Consider the following 19,609-nt stretch of genomic DNA (forward strand, 5'->3'; position numbering starts at 1 on the left):
AGAATCCTCACACTGGGCCAGCTCTGACACCACCTTGATGTTAGGACCTGTCTGCATAGAATCCCCACACTGGGCCAGCTCTGACACCACCTTGATGTGGGGACAAGTCTGTCTGGAATCCCTACACTGGGCCAGCTCTGAGACCAACCTGAGGTTGGGACCTGTCTGCATAGAATCCCCACACTGGGCCAGCTCTGAGACCAACCTGAGGTTGGGACCTGTCTGCATAGAATCCCCACACTGGGCCAGCTCTGAGACCAACCTGAGGTTTGGACCTGTCTGCATAGAATCCCCACACTGGGCCAGCTCTGAGACCAACTTGATGTTAGGACCTGTCTGCATAGAATCCCCACACTGGGCCAGCTCTGAGACCAACTTGATGTTAGGACCTGTCCACCTAGAATCCCCACACTGGGCCAGCTCTGAGACCACTTGATGGTGGGACCTGTCTGCATAGAATCCTCACACTGGGCCAGCTCTGACACCACCTTGATGTTAGGACCTGTCTGCATAGAATCCCCACACTGGGCCAGCTCTGACACCACCTTGATGTGGGGACAAGTCTGTCTGGAATCCCTACACTGGGCCAGCTCTGAGACCAACCTGAGGTTGGGACCTGTCTGCATAGAATCCCCACACTGGGCCAGCTCTGAGACCAACCTGAGGTTGGGACCTGTCTGCATAGAATCCCCATACTGGGCCAGCTCTGAGACCAACCTGAGGTTTGGACCTGTCTGCATAGAATCCCCACACTGGGCCAGCTCTGACACCACCTTGATGTGGGGACAAGTCTGTCTGGAATCCCTACACTGGGCCAGCTCTGACACCACCTTGATGTGGGGACAAGTCTGTCTGGAATCCCTACACTGGGCCAGCTCTGAGACCACTTGATGGTGGGACCTGTCTGCATAGAATCCTCACACTGGGCCAGCTCTGACACCACCTTGATGTTAGGACCTGTCTGCATAGAATCCCCACACTGGGCCAGCTCTGACACCACCTTGATGTGGGGACAAGTCTGTCTGGAATCCCTACACTGGGCCAGCTCTGAGACCAACCTGAGGTTTGGACCTGTCTGCATAGAATCCCCACACTGGGCCAGCTCTGAGACCATCTTGATGTTAGGACCTGTCTGCATAGAATCCCCACACTGGGCCAGCTCTGAGACCAACTTGATGTTAGGACCTGTCCACCTAGAATCCCCACACTGGGCCAGCTCTGAGACCACTTGATGGTGGGACCTGTCTGCATAGAATCCTCACACTGGGCCAGCTCTGAGACCAACCTGAGGTTGGGACCTGTCTGCATAGAATCCCCACCCTGGGCCAGCTCTGAGACCAACCTGAGGTTTGGACCTGTCTGCATAGAATCCCCACACTGGGCCAGCTCTGAGACCAACTTGATGTTAGGACCTGTCTGCATAGAATCCCCACACTGGGCCAGCTCTGAGACCAACTTGATGTTAGGACCTGTCCACCTAGAATCCCCACACTGGGCCAGCTCTGAGACCACTTGATGGTGGGACCTGTCTGCATAGAATCCTCACACTGGGCCAGCTCTGACACCACCTTGATGTTAGGACCTGTCTGCATAGAATCCCCACACTGGACCAGCTCTGACACCACCTTGATGTGGGGACAAGTCTGTCTGGAATCCCTACACTGGGCCAGCTCTGAGATCAACCTGAGGTTGGGACCTGTCTGCATAGAATCCCCACACTGGGCCAGCTCTGAGACCAACCTGAGGTTGGGACCTGTCTGCATAGAATCCCCACACTGGGCCAGCTCTGAGACCAACCTGAGGTTGGGACCTGTCTGCATAGAATCCCCATACTGGGCCAGCTCTGAGACCAACCTGAGGTTTGGACCTGTCTGCATAGAATCCCCACACTGGGCCAGCTCTGACACCACCTTGATGTGGGGACAAGTCTGTCTGGAATCCCTACACTGGGCCAGCTCTGACACCACCTTGATGTGGGGACAAGTCTGTCTGGAATCCCTACACTGGGCCAGCTCTGAGACCACTTGATGGTGGGACCTGTCTGCATAGAATCCTCACACTGGGCCAGCTCTGACACCACCTTGATGTTAGGACCTGTCTGCATAGAATCCCCACACTGGGCCAGCTCTGACACCACCTTGATGTGGGGACAAGTCTGTCTGGAATCCCTACACTGGGCCAGCTCTGAGACCAACCTGAGGTTGGGACCTGTCTGCATAGAATCCCCACACTGGGCCAGCTCTGAGACCAACCTGAGGTTGGGACCTGTCTGCATAGAATCCCCACACTGGGCCAGCTCTGAGACCAACCTGAGGTTTGGACCTGTCTGCATAGAATCCCCACACTGGGCCAGCTCTGAGACCAACTTGATGTTAGGACCTGTCTGCATAGAATCCCCACACTGGGCCAGCTCTGAGACCAACTTGATGTTAGGACCTGTCCACCTAGAATCCCCACACTGGGCCAGCTCTGAGACCACTTGATGGTGGGACCTGTCTGCATAGAATCCTCACACTGGGCCAGCTCTGACACCACCTTGATGTTAGGACCTGTCTGCATAGAATCCCCACACTGGGCCAGCTCTGACACCACCTTGATGTGGGGACAAGTCTGTCTGGAATCCCTACACTGGGCCAGCTCTGAGACCAACCTGAGGTTGGGACCTGTCTGCATAGAATCCCCACACTGGGCCAGCTCTGAGACCAACCTGAGGTTGGGACCTGTCTGCATAGAATCCCCACACTGGGCCAGCTCTGAGACCAACCTGAGGTTTGGACCTGTCTGCATAGAATCCCCACACTGGGCCAGCTCTGAGACCAACTTGATGTTAGGACCTGTCTGCATAGAATCCCCACACTGGGCCAGCTCTGAGACCAACTTGATGTTAGGACCTGTCCACCTAGAATCCCCACACTGGGCCAGCTCTGACACCACCTTGATGTGGGGACAAGTCTGTCTGGAATCCCCACACTGGGCCAGCTCTGACACCACCTTGATGTGGGGACAAGTCTGTCTGGAATCCCTACACTGGGACAGCTCTGAGACCACCTTGATGGTGGGACCTGTCTGCATAGAATCCCCACACTGGGCCAGGTTTCAAGATGATGATAAGTTAGCCTCTTATCTACTTTATTTCCAACACAGTAACAATTTCCTTCAGCCAGTAAACCTTCTGGCTTCTAATGATTACATTTTATAGCAAAGTAATAAATTTGCTCTGACGTTATTAGGCTTCAAAACAATGAAAACTTTGATAATGACTAATCTCCTATGCCTAAGATCTACAGAAACCTGTCAATGACAAATTATCACTGTGATAATAAATTGATTTCATGTTATAGAAATAGACATAAAAGGGCATTAGTGACACATATTGCCATAAAACATGTCATATGCATGTAATAAATAGTCACACTGATACCTATGAAATATATAATGACCCAAACATGATCTAACACTATTGCTTGTCTGCAGGATTTATGATGGTTTGAATTTAGACGTCAACAAATGTTCAACTAAACTGTGCTTTTACATTCAACCAACAGCAGGTCTAACGTTGAGTGAGTGAGTGAGTGAGTGAGTTTGGTTTTACGCCGCTTTTAGCAATATTCCAGCAATATCACGGCGGGGAACACCACAAATGGGCTTCACACATTGTACCCATGTCGGAAATCGAACATGGGTTTTCGGCGTGACGAGCGAACGCTTTAACCAGTAGGCAACCCAACCGCCCCGGCCTAACGTTGAGCCATACATCTATCCAGTATTTCCTTACTCCAATTATATAAGTACTTATATGACCCTCTCAGATTCACAAAAATACAGAATCGGAGAAAGAAAGCATTCATTCCCCAAAACAAATAATCAGTTTGTTGATGTCTCTTAGCAACGCAATAGTAATATTTTAGGTGAAACACCTCATCAAAAGTACATTACTTGTCATTCCTTCTTTCTCTTTCTTAAAATTTCACAGTAAGATAAATAACTGACTTTGAAGTTCACAATTTATTTATACTTCACTGATGATATCTATGAATTATAAATATTTTATCTCATAAATCAGCTGAACTGTTAACTGTTGAAGAAGTCCTTAAAAGTGGCACACTGGTTATTTCCTACCACAATTAACAGGACAAGAAAATGCCCTCTACACCGTGACACTAGTCCCATTCTTGCCATTCATACTTAACAAAGGTTGAAATTATCAAAAGACACTGCATTAATAACAGTCAGTTTCAAAAGATAATCATAGTTTTAATATACCCCTGAAATATGGTTCATCTGGACATTACAAAGATTTAAGACCATTCTTAAAGGGGCATTGACTCGTGGATAATTATGAGTATAATTGTACCCACACTGTCAAGTGCACACCAGGGACAATTCCTAGTGTTAGCCTAGATTTACTGATGTGGTTTAACAGTGGCAATGATTCTATTGAAGAGCCAGGCCTGACAGTAGGCTACAATTACACTTCATTTTTCAGGATGTTGGTGGAAGATAATAACATTATTAACCTATAATGCTATGTGAATGTGTGCATTGAAGCGGAAGTGGGGCCTCGTGAAATCCAGGACAAATTGTGTCCGAGTTGCTATCTGTAGGAGACTGATGAGGCCAAATTTGAATCTCTTGATAAAATGTATACTATATTTCAGCACAATGTAAAGTAAACAGATGAAAGTTGTTGCATGTGTGAAATACAAGGAGAAACGGAAACATACTGCCAAATGTCATTTCCTTGAAATATACAAACTTTATGTGGTGTAAAGGGATATTTCCTGAACTCAAAAGAGAGGAGACAGATTAGGAATAAATTGGTTTTTTTAAATATTAAAATGAAAACACAAATTTGAAATAAAAAATTCTGTATAATGAAGACTCGGATCATACAGAGCTGAATGAAAGCATTGAATGAAATTCTGAGAGTGGAAGTTTGTTTAGAGCTTGTGTTATCTGCCCCAGTATTTACACACACTCAAAAAAGATGGATCTGGAATTTTCTCCAAGGAATACATGGGTCACATTTACAAGAGAGAGAGGGCCTGAGAAAATAAGTCCACTGTCTGTGTAAAGATCTCTGGTACAAGCAGAAATGGTTGGAATTTCTCTTCAAGCTCTGGTTAAAGAAACTGACAAGTGATACAATAGATCCAATTTTCGACATAATGTTCAACAATGTTGTAAACAAGCCACACTTCCTCATTACAACCGGTAACATTGATTTGACAAAGTTGAAGTTTGTGTAACACTTGTGCTAAACAATCCTCCCAGATATATGATTATTGTACATATCACATGCTTGTTAACTTGTCTTGAGTCAAGACAAAATACCTTTTTCCCACCTTGTCACTTGTAGTGTGGGAAGATGTGAGCCGATTCCCCATGGAGCCATCATTCAGTAAATGTTATAAGAATCGCCCCATAAGTATGTATTATGGATTATGTATTTGGACTTCAGCTGTACATAATTATGTTATGTACCGTACATTTTGTATTTAAAAGTAAATTTATTTGCAATATATATATCATTTTGTTTTATAAGTCATATATCATGTTGTTATTACATGTGCCAAATAATTATTGTAATTTTTGTAGTGTCCCTGGCATTTTGTAAAATCAATTTTCTTCTTTCTTCTACTTCTCCTTCTTCTAAGTTGTACATATAGTAGATATACCATATTTTTGCACTAGGCTTCAATTCCTTGGCTCGATCGACCAGTGGCTATTACAAGTTATATCCCTTCCATGCCTCTCCTATGGACCAATCAGATTCCACCTCTCATATCACTTACATTTGCTTCAAACAAAATGGCGGTGCCCAGTCAAGACGATCTGATCTATAATATAGATCTATATTGTGATAAAACGGGTCTTACATCACGAAGTGCATCAAATCACATGAGCACCTTAATCAAAAATATGAAAAGATTAGGAAAATATCTGTTGATACCAAGTTGGCGGTGCACGTGCTTTGCAAATCCTGCAATCGACCGAAATCTGAATGACAGTTTACAAACCGGATTTCGATTTCGTTGCTCGATTTTGATTGGACTATGCATAGACTCATTAGTCCAGCCAAACTGTAACTCCATAATACCAGCCTAGTTTGGCAAGGGTGGAAACTGGACTTTTGTAGTCAGTTAACTCCCTTGCCTCGGGAAGATGATGATTCAGATACACTGACAACATTCTTTGGAGACAAGCTGAAAAGAACAAGTGTTATTTCCCAATAAAATTAACCCATTAATCCAGGCAAACAGGAAGTATACAAAAGATAAGTTTACAACAATTCAGGAAATTACTGACATAGTAAAACCATCTTATCCTCTCCTGAATAAAGGCAGTTATTTTATGATTGTAAACTGATGCTCCTAGTTCATTACTATCAAACTTACAAGAGATGCCTGTCACACCAAGCTACAAATTAACTAACCATAAACTCCCAGCATCATATCAGATGTCACCTGAGAATTCTCATTCACCTTGTAGGTAAACTCTGTCCCAAATTTATATATAAAAATGTGAATAGTGTCCCTTCCTGTGTTATCAAGTATTTCATCAACAATGCAAAGCTACAGTTGAAACCTGAGGAGACACCTGTAGCAAGATCCAATTCATTTCCTGCCTTTACAAAACAAGTGACCCTTACAGTGGCTCTAAACGCTTCAGCAAAGAGCCTGAGCTAGCATCCCTCCTTAGATGACTATCAGTGGTAACTTGTAACAGTGTCATAAGCTGTGTATAACACAGTGCTGCCGTGCTGTTGATATACTCCTCGTATTCCCACATGTCCTGAAAGACTTCCTGCTGTTATCACATGGAGCTGCCCTGGTGTTCATGTCTAAGAGCTGTTTACTTGTGAGATTTGGTGCATAGATGACCCTTTTTTCCTACGATTAAGAAATTGATACAAGCTGCATTTTTAACAAGAGGCATGCAAAAGACTATTTAAGTTGTAAAAAGTTCCCAAGCCATAGATTAGTGAGGAGGTAGGGTACATGTGAGAGTTGAGATCACACACAATGACAAGAAACGGATTGGAATATTATAACGACTTGATATACAGTGGTAGAAAGATTAGTTTATTTTAACATAAGTTGCAGAGCATGAAGCAAAAATCTTACTGGACCAATTTAAGTGTTAAAACTTTTCACATTTTGATAACCTCTACATATTTTGTAATAAAAACTTGATCAAAGCTTTCATTTAAGTTTACCAAAGATTTTGGCAAAGCAAATGCCTTATTCTGTCTCCATGTTTCCTGTCTTCTCAGTAGAATCTACCCACAACTACAGCTCCACAACAAATAAATTACTTTGCATTTTGGGGAATGTTAATTAAAATGAAAATGATGAAGACTACCCACAACTACAGCTCCACAACAAATAAATTACTTTGTATTTTGGGGAATGTTAATTAAAATGAAAATGATGAAGACTCGGTTGTCAGCAGTGTTTCCTCCAACAGTCTACCTCCTGCATTTGAAGAGAGAAGTAAAACTTCCATGCACTGAGTGCTCCAGGCTTTCTTCCCACAACCAACAGACACCTTATAATGGCTGCAAGGCAGCTGAAATGTCAGCATTCCCTCAAGAGAGCTTTATCTAAATCACACCAATAGTTAAATACATGTACTCAAAATGTTAGGGGATAAAGATTGAGGACCCAAATAAACACTGAATTGATCTACACCTTCACATTTGCATAAGAATTGATTGCTGAACCACAGTCAGATATTGTTGAGGATGTACGCAAATGTACCATGGAACCAGTTCAAAATAGTCGAACAGAAAAGTAATATAAGGGAAAAAATATTATTTCATGTGTAAGTTTTCTGAAGATGAGTGGCATAAGGGCATTATTGAATTTAGTTCTGAATATATCATTCTTTATAAGACATTCTTCAATATGGCCAATTTTTGAAGAATTATCCTTCTTAGGGCCAATTTTGAAGACATTGTATGGTACATTTTGAATAAGATCAGTCAATGTTCAAGAATATGAACCGGTTCCAGAATCCGTTGAGACACTCTTCCTGCAACAGCGGTATCCAGTACTGGCTGCCACAGCGTTTTACAGCACTTCTTCAACCAGGCGAGTGCAACATTGTTTACCATGTTCCACACAGTATACATTTCACAATGCTCCAAATCCTGCATCCACTGGGAACAACTTTCCCAGCCCCATCCCCTGCATTTCCCCCTCTTCGTCAACCCCCCTGATCTTCCTTCTTCCATATGGCTCCTGTCACACTGAACCAATCATTGCCAACATCTGTGGGACTCCGTAACCTTACACGCTCTTGTCTCAGATGGACTGGAGACACTTTTTTATATCCCCAGTGTCAGTCTCCTCCAATAAGATTTGGAAGTAAAGTTGCAGTAGGATGAGAATGAGGGCATGTAGGATTGATGTAGTCCTGTGATGAGCCACAGCGGTGGCGGCAGCTCCTGCAGCTGCTGCAAGTGCTGGAGCTTTGAGACTTCATCAACATCAACACAGGCTGGGCAGGACCCAACATCAAAAACAAAATCATAAAATGCTGAATATTATAACTTCAACAGCTTTCTTCATTCCTGTGGATCTAAATCCTTGAGGCAACTGTAAGAGCCTATACAAAGGTCAGCTGTGCATGTTGTCTGCCCTGGGAAAATGTCATGCAATAGTTGACAACAACAGTAGCTACAGAGACAACTAAACCGAAAGTAACCGACTATCCCATACAGCTCTACCAAGATGCATCGGTGTATCGCTCTTCTTAGACCAACACACCTCTGTGAAATGTATATTACGCAATACATTTCTCATCTTGAAAAAACCTAAACATTCCTGATGCTGATTGTATAATAGAGCTGGCTAGACTTGCTTTTTTATAATCTTGATTGCTTTTTTTATATAAAATACATATATTCCACAGTCATGGTGCAGAACTACACTCTTCTCTGTGGCATATATTACAGTGAAACTCTGTTCATATTTGTGACATTTCTAGCAAAATTGTTTGAAATAACAAATTTCCGGATCAACAAATCTTGGATATGTAGTAATGTCCTTTTGTTGTAATGTCCGTTTCCCACAAGTAATCGTCCTCTAGTCACCCCTTGAGTTAGTCGAATACAGTACATTGACAAGTGTACAGTTGTCATGTAAATCATCTTCTTCTGTATGTACTATCAAGAAACACATCATTTGAGGACATGACCTCGTAACAAGAAGACATACAAATGCAACTATGTCACATAATACTTAGTAGGGAAGGCGGTGGGGTATTCTAGTGGTTAAAGCATTTGCTCCTCACACCGAAGTTCCGGGTTCGATTCCCCACATGGATACAATGTGTGACAATTTCTGATGTCTCCAGATATTGCTGGAATATTGCTACAAGTGGAGTAAAGCCATACTCACTCACTAGCACAGAAAAAATGGTTTAATGTGAAACAGAAAAGCTTACCTGTTTTCCTTTAACATTTTTTTAGGACAATGACAAATTCAAAAAGCATTTTCAAAAAGAAATCTTCAATTCCTAAATTCAATTTTATATGAAAGCTACTTTTACCACACTATCCTACTAATGGTGACCTTATACCACACTAATGGTGACGTTATAGTTATCAAAAGAGGAGGTAGGCCAAGGCCTTATTTTGGCCCACTGGAAATCTCAAAATTTAAAGAGGCAGAAAACTTTGAAAAAATGGTATAAATATTATCAGACATATTCAAACTATGGACAACTATCTTTTTTTCTTTCTTATTCTTGCATATTTTGGATAAAATATAGCTAAGATGAGTGAAAATGGCAGGTTTTTAGAGCTTCAAATGAAAATCTAACTATGGACAAGTCCATGACCAACATGAATGTTTGACCACACGTCTGTACTGTTTTTATCTGCATCTCCTGTGAAAATTACACTTGGGTCAAAGATTTGCTCATGTTCAAATATCAGAAATCTCTGAAACCAGCCTTTTTGACACCTTTCTCCTCTCCTATGCATTTAATGTTATAATTGCCAACCGCAATTGTTGAAATGAAGTTTTGTTCCCATTCAAAAGAACACACACCTGTATCTGATAACTTTCCTAACAATTTCTACAAGTATTGCTTAATTCTTAAAGCATGCAGATCGTGGGGGCCAAAAAGGGCCTTAATATCCTACCTTGTCCTTTGCTTAAATTGCTATTTCTGAGAAGTAGTTTCGACATTCAAGATCTAAGTTATCACAATCAGTTTCCCCCTGCCCAGCTCAGAAGTGTCACCAAGTACGTCAGGGGAAAGTGTAACACTAGTGTAAAAAATGGAACAGATTGGATTTCAGTTAAGAATCTTGAAAATGTGCATGTGACAAGTTGACACATTTTCCCTGTAGCAGGCAAGGAAACAAAGTGAAGAAACAAACTCCCTGTACATTATAATGTCTGTGTGAAACAGGCGGTGTCACTCATGTGAGGGAGAGTGAGTGAGTGAGTGAGTGTCTTGGGTTAAACCATTTTAACAGTGTCAAGTCATTTAAAGTGAGAAGATGGGATTCAGTTCATAGACATTTGCCTTTTCGGTGAAACCCATAGGAACAGGTATGATGCCAGCAAAACAAGCATCATAGGATCCTTGCACAACTAAGGGATGCAACTCTGCAGAGCAAACTGAAGTACCTAATCTCATGTCTCTTCTGCTGGAGATCGATGGTGATGTATTTGCTACAGGTACAAAAGTATCATTGTTGTGTTTTGCAGTGTTTGGTGACTGTCTTTAGCCTAGTAACATTTTGATAATGTTTGTTATTTTTGGGTCAAATCCAGTTTTCATGTGTAAACTTTCTTTTGTCTGGAAGTTTTTCTCAACCCAAGAACTATCAAGCTTATGATCCATCTGGCTTAAACGCTATCTTGACTCAATATATAACACAAGTGCTATTTAACTTCCAACCACTCTGAAGGTTTACGGTAGACAAAATGACAAATGCTAGGCTCACTGTTACAGGAAACAGCAATTTATTCAATTTTGAGATCACTTTCGCCTGGACTTTTTTTCATAAGTTCTGTGATTATTCCTGCGGTCAGTGATAAAGGACAATTCTAAATGCTTCATAATTGCATTTGAATTATTTTCTGTTGATTCTTTGGAAGTAAACTCCTCACTTGTTTGTTCAAATTTCCTACAGGAGTGTAACAGTGAAAAACAAATACAAATTATGACAAAAATAATATAAATATCTCATTGCAAAATCTCCACCCTTTACAACAGTGGTATAAATTGCATTATATCAACTTAATTGTATAATGCCATAACAAAGATATGTATCAGAAAGGACATATTATGATATTTATAACAGAGGATTGTAAATGACATATTAAATATTTGTTTCAAAGTCCAATCCAAAAGTCACTTTAAGATGTTTTAAAAAATAGGATAATGTGTTACAGGAATTACAGTTGTCTTCATTCCTTCACGAGGAATACTGAACCATTCTTACCCAAAACTGCTACATATCATGGCTTATATTCCCCAGAAGTCACAAACTCTAAAAACACATTTGTGAACAATACAGAGATTAATCTAGACTAGCTCAAAGGCGGATATTTGGACCCATGTCCGCAAAAAGTCACTAATTAGAATAAAAAATGTCCCAATTTATGTATTTACTGCTTGAACTAATGTTATGGTTTTGCAGAGGTGACTTGTCTTTCACTGACACCAGAACAAAAAGCATGAAGAGGCTTTAATGCTTACTCAATCATTATTGCATTGAATGCAGTGTTAACATACAATGTCATAACACCTCTAATTTCAAGGAAATAACTTCTAAACATTTTTTCACTACACCATGATAAAAGAAGTTACAAAATCCATTTCCTTCACGTACTCAGACAAAAGCAATTAACCATACAAAAAAGTGGGATATAACATAGAATCAGCTGTTTTTATTACACAGAGTGTACAGACGATGAGCACAGTACACAAGCTAGGATTTGGAATAATGAGAAGATTCCTTGTGTCGACAGGGCACGTTACCCTCCAACCAAGGGGGCTGCATCTGAGAGACACAACAAGTTTTTGTATAGTTTGCGTCACTTTCTTACAGTGCTGTCTGAATCAGGAGATTTCTCTCTCTTTCCCTGACAACATGAAAGCCTTGAAACTTGAAGACAACAGAAGGCCATGTTCAAATTTTCCCAGGACATTTTTTCCCCCAGCCACAGGCATTGATTTCAAGCCATGTGTTTCTGGCTGGAGTCCCCTTCCAGGGCTGCTTGTATATACCGTTTAACAACTAATTTCCCTAGAAATTATTGATAATTTCTTTCGAAGAAAGATTAACTTTCCTCGAAAAGTCGTTCATAAACTGTTTTTATTACACACAGTTTATAGACAATACAGAACACAACCTAGGACACAGAATAATGAGAAGGTTGCTTGAGTAGACAGGGAGTGTTACCCTTCAACCAAGGGGGCTGCATCTCAGAAACACAACAAAAGGATGAGGCGCTAAAGTATGTCAAATATATCATGACGGTTATTTAGCATGTAAATTTTTAAATGACTTAAATTGGAAAAATGAAAGTGACCTTTGTCTTTGTTCAAAGTAAAAAAATGTATAAACAATTTTGTTAAAAATCACATAATGTCCAAAGACATGGATTCAACTGGTGTGAAAAATATTTGTTAAGTGGTACTTTCCAAGGAATTTATCAGTTTTATATTAAAAGATGAATATGACTTGAATTTCAAGAACAATGTTGCACTTGTAAATCTTTACCCAAATAACACCTCAGTCATACCTGAGACAAAATATAGAGTGTCTGATGAGCACTGAATATTATACAAAACTGATTAAGTCACTTCAGAAACAGTGGTAAGAAAAAAAAGCCATAAAATGTGTCACGCTTTATCCTCTGTGTATTTTATACAGTGGAGACAAAGTGACAGTAGCCATGAATTAAAACCCAGCTGAACCAGCCTACCCTCTCTGAATGACATATGACTCATAGCGAGAAAGTCATTCCTATCCCTGCGGTATCCGTTACAATGTCAGGCTCCTGGAACTCTAAGCTTTGCTAATTCAAACTGGATTTCTCAAAGAGTAAAAAAACTGTGATTCTTGGTGACTTAAATGAACCCTGGACATTTAGATTCAAAGCAAGTCTGGTCTCATATTTAAAAAGGATATGACATTTAAAAAAAAATCAGAATTTGATATCTAAATCGGAAGATTTCCTTGAATTATAGCCATATTCTTTTTGTTTAAAATAAAAATAAAATATTGGATTCAATGTCTGTGAACTGGTTACCTTGGAAGGTAACAAACACACTTGGAAGACAAGTAACTAAAGAATAGTCAGAATTTTTAAACTTTTAAATCGTGGGTGTTCATTGGAAACAAGTTTTTACCTGTAATTCATCTATCCATAGTGTTAATCTTTAAACAGACATCCAGGAAATAGAAGCAAAACAAGTGTCCACAGGGGCTTATTTTTAAAACAATGGCACAATGGGGTACCTATATGGGCCAGTGGATATGGGGATAAACGCCCAACACCAACGCGAAAATTTTGAACGTTTACAAACAATACTGAACAAATCGCACATCACAACGCCCGGAGAGAGCGACAACAGTTTGCGTGGGGAACGTGTACACTACGGAATAACTGACATTTCACAAGTGAATATCCACTGCCAAACGATCCCGTACCTAATCGCATTATCCTCAAAGTCTGTCCACAACAGTTTATTTGCAGGACAAGTGCCCCCTCGGTGGAGACAGAGGGGCGGTTGTGACAAAAGACAATAACAGAGCACGATGATTTTAAACGTTAACCACAACAAACCCGTAACACCCTTTCTCTTCAATGCATAATTACTAAAGGCCTTAGGTTTGCTACCTATCGGGGTGTTACGATTGACACATCTCATTAGCAAAGGACTTATCTTCAAGCTTGTTTTAATGGGGAATTAAAGGCGAGGGCACACTTATGATAATGGAATTTATCAAACAATCAGCCAACCGAGCGATTGTTTCGTTAACGACTTGTATGATAACTGATCTCTCATGCGTGACTTGAATGCGTCATATGGCAACACCGTCCTCAATGTGAACGCCTGTAGCCCGGTAATAAAAGTTTCCAGGCATCACATTAATTTGTGGCAACAGCAACATGAAACAGAGCTCGTTGCTGATAAAACGCATTAAGTATACAAATGTGGGGGAAAATCAAACATATCTTCCAGAACGATCAGATTTGTCAAACTTATTGCACGCAATTAACGCTCACAAAGTCACAAATGAATTTTGCATTAAATATTTGGAAAATTATACTATGTTTTATCAGATGAAATCTTTGCATCCTGGGTTAACTTGACCGCGATGTTTTCCCGCCTTTAACGTGCATTATCGCATAACGGTGCGATATGGGCGTCTGAGGCTCCCAAACAGGACACGGGTTCCAGTGGGGAATAAATGGTAAAGTATTAAAAAACAACTGTCCACTCACCAAATTCGAGCCGCATCGTCCTTTACATTTGTTCTTTATATGTTCCACATTAGAAATTGCACCTGACAATGATATCCAAAGGAAAATGAAGATAAAAACGTATAACGCGCTCATCGTGTGTACTATCATCTCGCCATGATGTGTTAGACTGTGGGAAAGTTAGCGGAATCTTGTGACGTTACCGCTATGTCGTGCTCTGATTGGTCGAGCTCTGCTCTGTCGTCTGCAATGATACCGAGCACGTGTTATGAGTTACTATCGCTCATGCCAGAAGTGTTTTGTGCTTCTCGTCTTTATATCTAGATACTGACTGCATAAACGAATAAGTGGAAATAACTTTATACACCCTGAACTGCTACAGAATCGAGCCTTGGACGTTTTTGAGCTTGCTATTTTATTTTGGTTTGTTTGATTCGTCACTGTCCACTTTTGACAGTTGACGGGACTGAGTTTTACATACAGAACCATAGTTTCGTATTTAGGCAACTACATTGTTTATGTTTTATAGTTCAATAAATGTATTATGTACATTAAACAATACCATGGTAATATATGTGTAATTTGCTGCCACATATAAATGGAGCCAACAAAAATAGCTCTGCATATCCGGCGAATACGTATCCAAAATGGCTGCCACGCTGTCATTTCGCTGGTTGGAAATTCTCGAGAAAGAATTTGACAAGGCTTTTGTAGATCTTGATTTGTTGCTTGGAGAAATTGACCCAGACCAATGTGAACTAACATTTGAAGGCAGGCAGAAAATGACAGCGCTCAGTGCTGCGTTTGCTCAGCTTTGCCACAAAGCCCAAACAGTCTTTCAGTGCAATGCTAAACTTGAGGTAAGAAAAAAAAACACAGGCAGATTATAATAATTTCAAGACATGCATGCGTGTTTTACATCATTTATCAACACCAAATGTATGTACTAGCAGCCCACTTATAATTCAAATCGCTTTGCGTGCACGTGGTGCCACGGCAGGCATAACGTGCAGAGTGGGTGTGGCTTTGTTGTTGTTTTGATCAGGGACCATATACCGGTACATGGTGTCTGTTTTGATCCGCTCAGCTCGACACACCATAACCAGGCTCAGTTTTAATAAGTGTATTGTGTGTAGGAGAAACTACTATACGTTTCCCCAACCTAATCTTCATATCAACTTATTAACAGCTGATTAAATAACAGGGCTGACATAATGTACTCTAACCTATGCATGTAAACCATTGAAGGATTCATGATGGGTTGTTTCTAATGCTGATGGGGTTGTTGTCAGCACATCTTATACCACTATGTACCCCGGTATATTTGAGTATACTCACAGTCTAAAAACTATCACTGTGATCTTAAATGTAACCTCTTGTAATGGTAATATTGTAAAAGTCTCACGAGACATTAGTTAAGTGCACATGTGCAGTTTTAAGATTCTGTGGATACTTTTGAGTATGCTCTAGGGCTGGGTCGGGTAACACGTGGTTAATCACATGATATATTGTTTAATGACAAAAAACTCGCTAGTGGTTACACTACAAGTCACTAATGTTCCCATTTCTTTATGATGATGCACACATTCCTTTTGACTTGTATATGTTTGAGGAAAGATAAAGCTTCAGTCAACTTCAGTGTACGCATGATTTGATCGTTTCATAAGAGACCATATATCTATTATATGGCCTCTGGTTTCATACATGTATCTAAACAGTTTTTGCCAGGGCTACAGTTAAACTTTTCCCAATTAGACATTGTGTTTCCAACTCTTGAGGCCTACAGTGGGCACCTGGGTGAGTCGGGTGAGTCGGGTAAAAGGGGGATGGGTACCTCGGTAGTAAATTTGGACCTGTCCCAGCCCTAGTATACTCAAAAGTACACCCATGTACAGACTAATATAAGGCGTTTATAATGTAACATGTGTGGGAACTGTTTTGAAAGTAATCATGCATGTAATGCTTATTGCTAGAATTTTCCCAAAATAATGTTTCTTAGTCATTTCTGCATATATGTTACACTGTTTCTTGTATGTCTAGATCTATACACATGATAAGGCTGGAAACCTGAGGCAACATAAACATTTTGCTCAGTGGATAATAATATAGTTGAATGCCTGATACAAAGTCACTGGCATCATACATTCAGTAGCACTGTCATACTTGTAGGGGGAGGTGGGGTAGCCCAGTGGTAAAAGCGTTCGCTCGTCACACTGAAGACCCAGTTTCGATTCCCACATGGGTACAATGTGTGAAGGCCATTTCTGGTGTTCACCCATCCCCTCACCTGCCATGATATTGTTGGAATATTGCTAAAAGTGGCGTAAAACCATTTTCACCCACTCACTTGAGTTCGTTAGCTTAGATATATATATTCATCGTGCACCTGTGCCTGCAAGGAACCAAACTGAGGAGTTAACACATGGGACATGATTAATAAACGAAGGTTAATTAATTTCAATATTTCATGCCTCCCCATTAAGTACCTTCAGCCTTGATCAGTTATTTAGTAATTTACCTGCACCTGCAGAAAGAAGGAAATGACTGCCCCATGCATGGGAATCCGAGGTACTGATCCAGTCAACATATGCTTGTTGTTAGAGTTGACAAAAATGGATCGGGTGGGGAGATTTTATGGCTTGGCTGAGTTTATATGATTTTGTTGTGCTTTTGTCACTGGATTGCCTTGTTAGACCATTTGTATACAGGCTATTATGATTTCGGTGTAGTAATGCTGACTTTTGCATTAAACTTTAAGGCCCACTGACTAACTTCTAGACCAATCTGTAAGTAACCTTTACAGTGTTTGACATTGAGCATGATGGTCAATGGATCCTTGTCATTGCCCTTATACAAAAACTTGAAGATTTAAGGCCCCCTAGATCCAAGTACTGCGGGAGCAAACCTCAATAACCCAGGACCCTCCCTGAATTTCAAACATTGCTAAAATAAAAACCTTATGCTATGCCTGAAAATGTACATGACAGTCTCTATTCATGCTATTTGGGCATTACAGATCTTTTTATAGAAGGGGTACATAATTGCCTCCTAGCTAGTATTCCAAAAAGTTTTAGTTTAATCGATGTTTGAACATAATCTGTTCTCTACTGCTTGATCTCTGACCATGCTGACAGCAAATTATCTTGTTTATAATAAGATTTTCTCAAACTTCAGGAGAATATGCTACCTGCAAATATTTTAATGGGCTACCCTCTACTGAAGTGATAATCAATTGACACTTTGGATCCTTTCTGGAGAAAAGTGATATTTCTCGAAAAGAAACATTTAAATGTTCAAGCATTTATACTTTGATATGCATGCTCATTAACCATTTCTATTTATGGAATAAGATTTTAAATATGTTAATTCTTTTTATGTACAATTTCCTAGAAAAACAGACCAAATGGTAAAATTGATTATGATTGAGTGGTGGAATAAACTGATTTATGACCTATTATCATGATTGTGATTGATGATAAGTATCCCAACATGTTCCCCAAAAACCTAGTGGCATACTATTCAGAACTGTTCTCTAATTTAACAAAGTGGACAGCTTATTGAAAAACATGGATTACTTTTACAACTGTCTCTGTGTTGATTGATGCATGTTGAAATGTATCACACAATTAGTACACTAATTAGTTAATTGAGTTAGTGCTATTGATACCAGACGATAACGAGTGACTTGTGACTTGTGATCAGTTGTGATTGTGTATGCTTGTTAATTATCAGTATCTTTCTGCTGCATACCTTGAGTGAGGAATGTCAGGAATAGTGCACATTCTTCAGCAATGTTCTAGGCAAAAAGGAGACTTTCTAACCAGTCAACAATTTTACCCATCTATTATTAACTCTGCAGACCAAACTGGGACATCTCTAGGAAAGTTTGACATCAAGTTTGTTTGTTTGTTGTTTAACGCCAGCTATATGAAGGTGGTCTGTAAATAATCAAGTCTGGACCAGACAATCCAGTGATTGAAATCATGCACATTGATACACGCAATTGGGATACGATGACATGCATCAACCAAGTCAGCGAGCCTGACCACCCGATCCCGTTAGTCACCTATTACAACAAGCAGAGGCGCCTTTTACGGCAAGCATGGGTTGCTGAAGACCTATTCTACCCCAGATCCTCGCAGGTCTTTTGATATCAAGCATGGTAAAAGTAAAAAGAAAGACCACTAAGTGCTCCTTAATATCTGTTGATTGGACACTCTTAATTAACGTTTGACAGAGATTTGAGGATAATTAGTGTTTTTTATCAATCTGGTAATATTGATATGATATATATATATATATATATATATATATATATATATATATATATATATATACATACATACATACATACATACATACATACATACATACATACATACATACATACATACATACATACATACATACATACATACATGAATGCATGCATGCATGCATGCATGCATACATACATACATACATACATATATATATATATATATATATATGCACCACCTGTAGAGTATAAGTAGAGGTTTTACTTATTTACAATGGCATCTTGCCATTGTTATACAAGGTAGGCTAACATGATGTACAGTGAAACTGCTCAGTACTGAATAGATTGATGTACATGATGTCAGTCACTGGATTGTCTGATCCAGATGCAGTTATTTACAGACCACTACCATATTGCTTAATGTCTCTTGAAATTTCCAGACTGACAGGGCAGGGTTTAACAGGAATTCATTTCATTCAATGTCTGACTGGCTCCTGTCTGACACATCGTGTCTAAGTTAACATGTCTGGGCTTTTTTGGACCTCCTTTGCAGAGTTGCATCCCTTGGGCCCACAAGAAACCTATGATTAGTTTCAAATCCTGGTTTGCCCCGATTGTTTCTTGGTTTGTCAGCACCAGTCACCAATCACCAATATATTACACACTGTAATATCACAGGAATAGTGTTCAAGGCGGCATTAAACACAACTCACTCACTCATTCTTGGGACCTCACTTCAGAAATGCCAGATCCCTTATAGTAAGAGCAGAAGGTCTGGAAATACATGACTATTGACTAATAACCTGGCAACTATGCATTAAACTATCCAGTAGGTAAACCAACAGCATCTTTCTGCCTCACGTTAATATTTGTGACAATTTTATTA

General features: G+C 40.2%; 2 protein-coding genes across 2 annotated transcripts in view; one reads left to right on the plus strand and one right to left on the minus strand.

The window, feature by feature from the left end:
• LOC124126219 (proto-oncogene tyrosine-protein kinase ROS-like) overlaps positions 1 to 14,615 on the minus strand; it is a 169,464-nt gene extending 154,849 nt beyond the window's left edge. Inside the window, exon 1 of the mRNA XM_048383716.1 lies at positions 14,487 to 14,615. Within this exon, the coding sequence (XP_048239673.1) occupies positions 14,487 to 14,615 (129 nt within the window). The remainder of the gene's footprint in view (positions 1 to 14,486) is intronic.
• Positions 14,616 to 15,101: 486 nt separating this feature from the next.
• Positions 15,102 to 19,609, plus strand: part of LOC124126210 (Golgi-associated PDZ and coiled-coil motif-containing protein-like) — a 78,030-nt gene continuing 73,522 nt past the window's right edge. Inside the window, exon 1 of the mRNA XM_046489591.2 lies at positions 15,102 to 15,325. Coding sequence (XP_046345547.1) covers positions 15,113 to 15,325 — 213 coding nt within the window. The 5' untranslated portion in view covers positions 15,102 to 15,112. The remainder of the gene's footprint in view (positions 15,326 to 19,609) is intronic.

This window comes from Haliotis rufescens, unplaced genomic scaffold, assembly GCF_023055435.1.
Source record: "Haliotis rufescens isolate VD_foot unplaced genomic scaffold, xgHalRufe1.0.p SCAF_5, whole genome shotgun sequence".
Classification (NCBI taxonomy): Eukaryota; Metazoa; Mollusca; class Gastropoda; order Lepetellida; family Haliotidae; genus Haliotis; species Haliotis rufescens.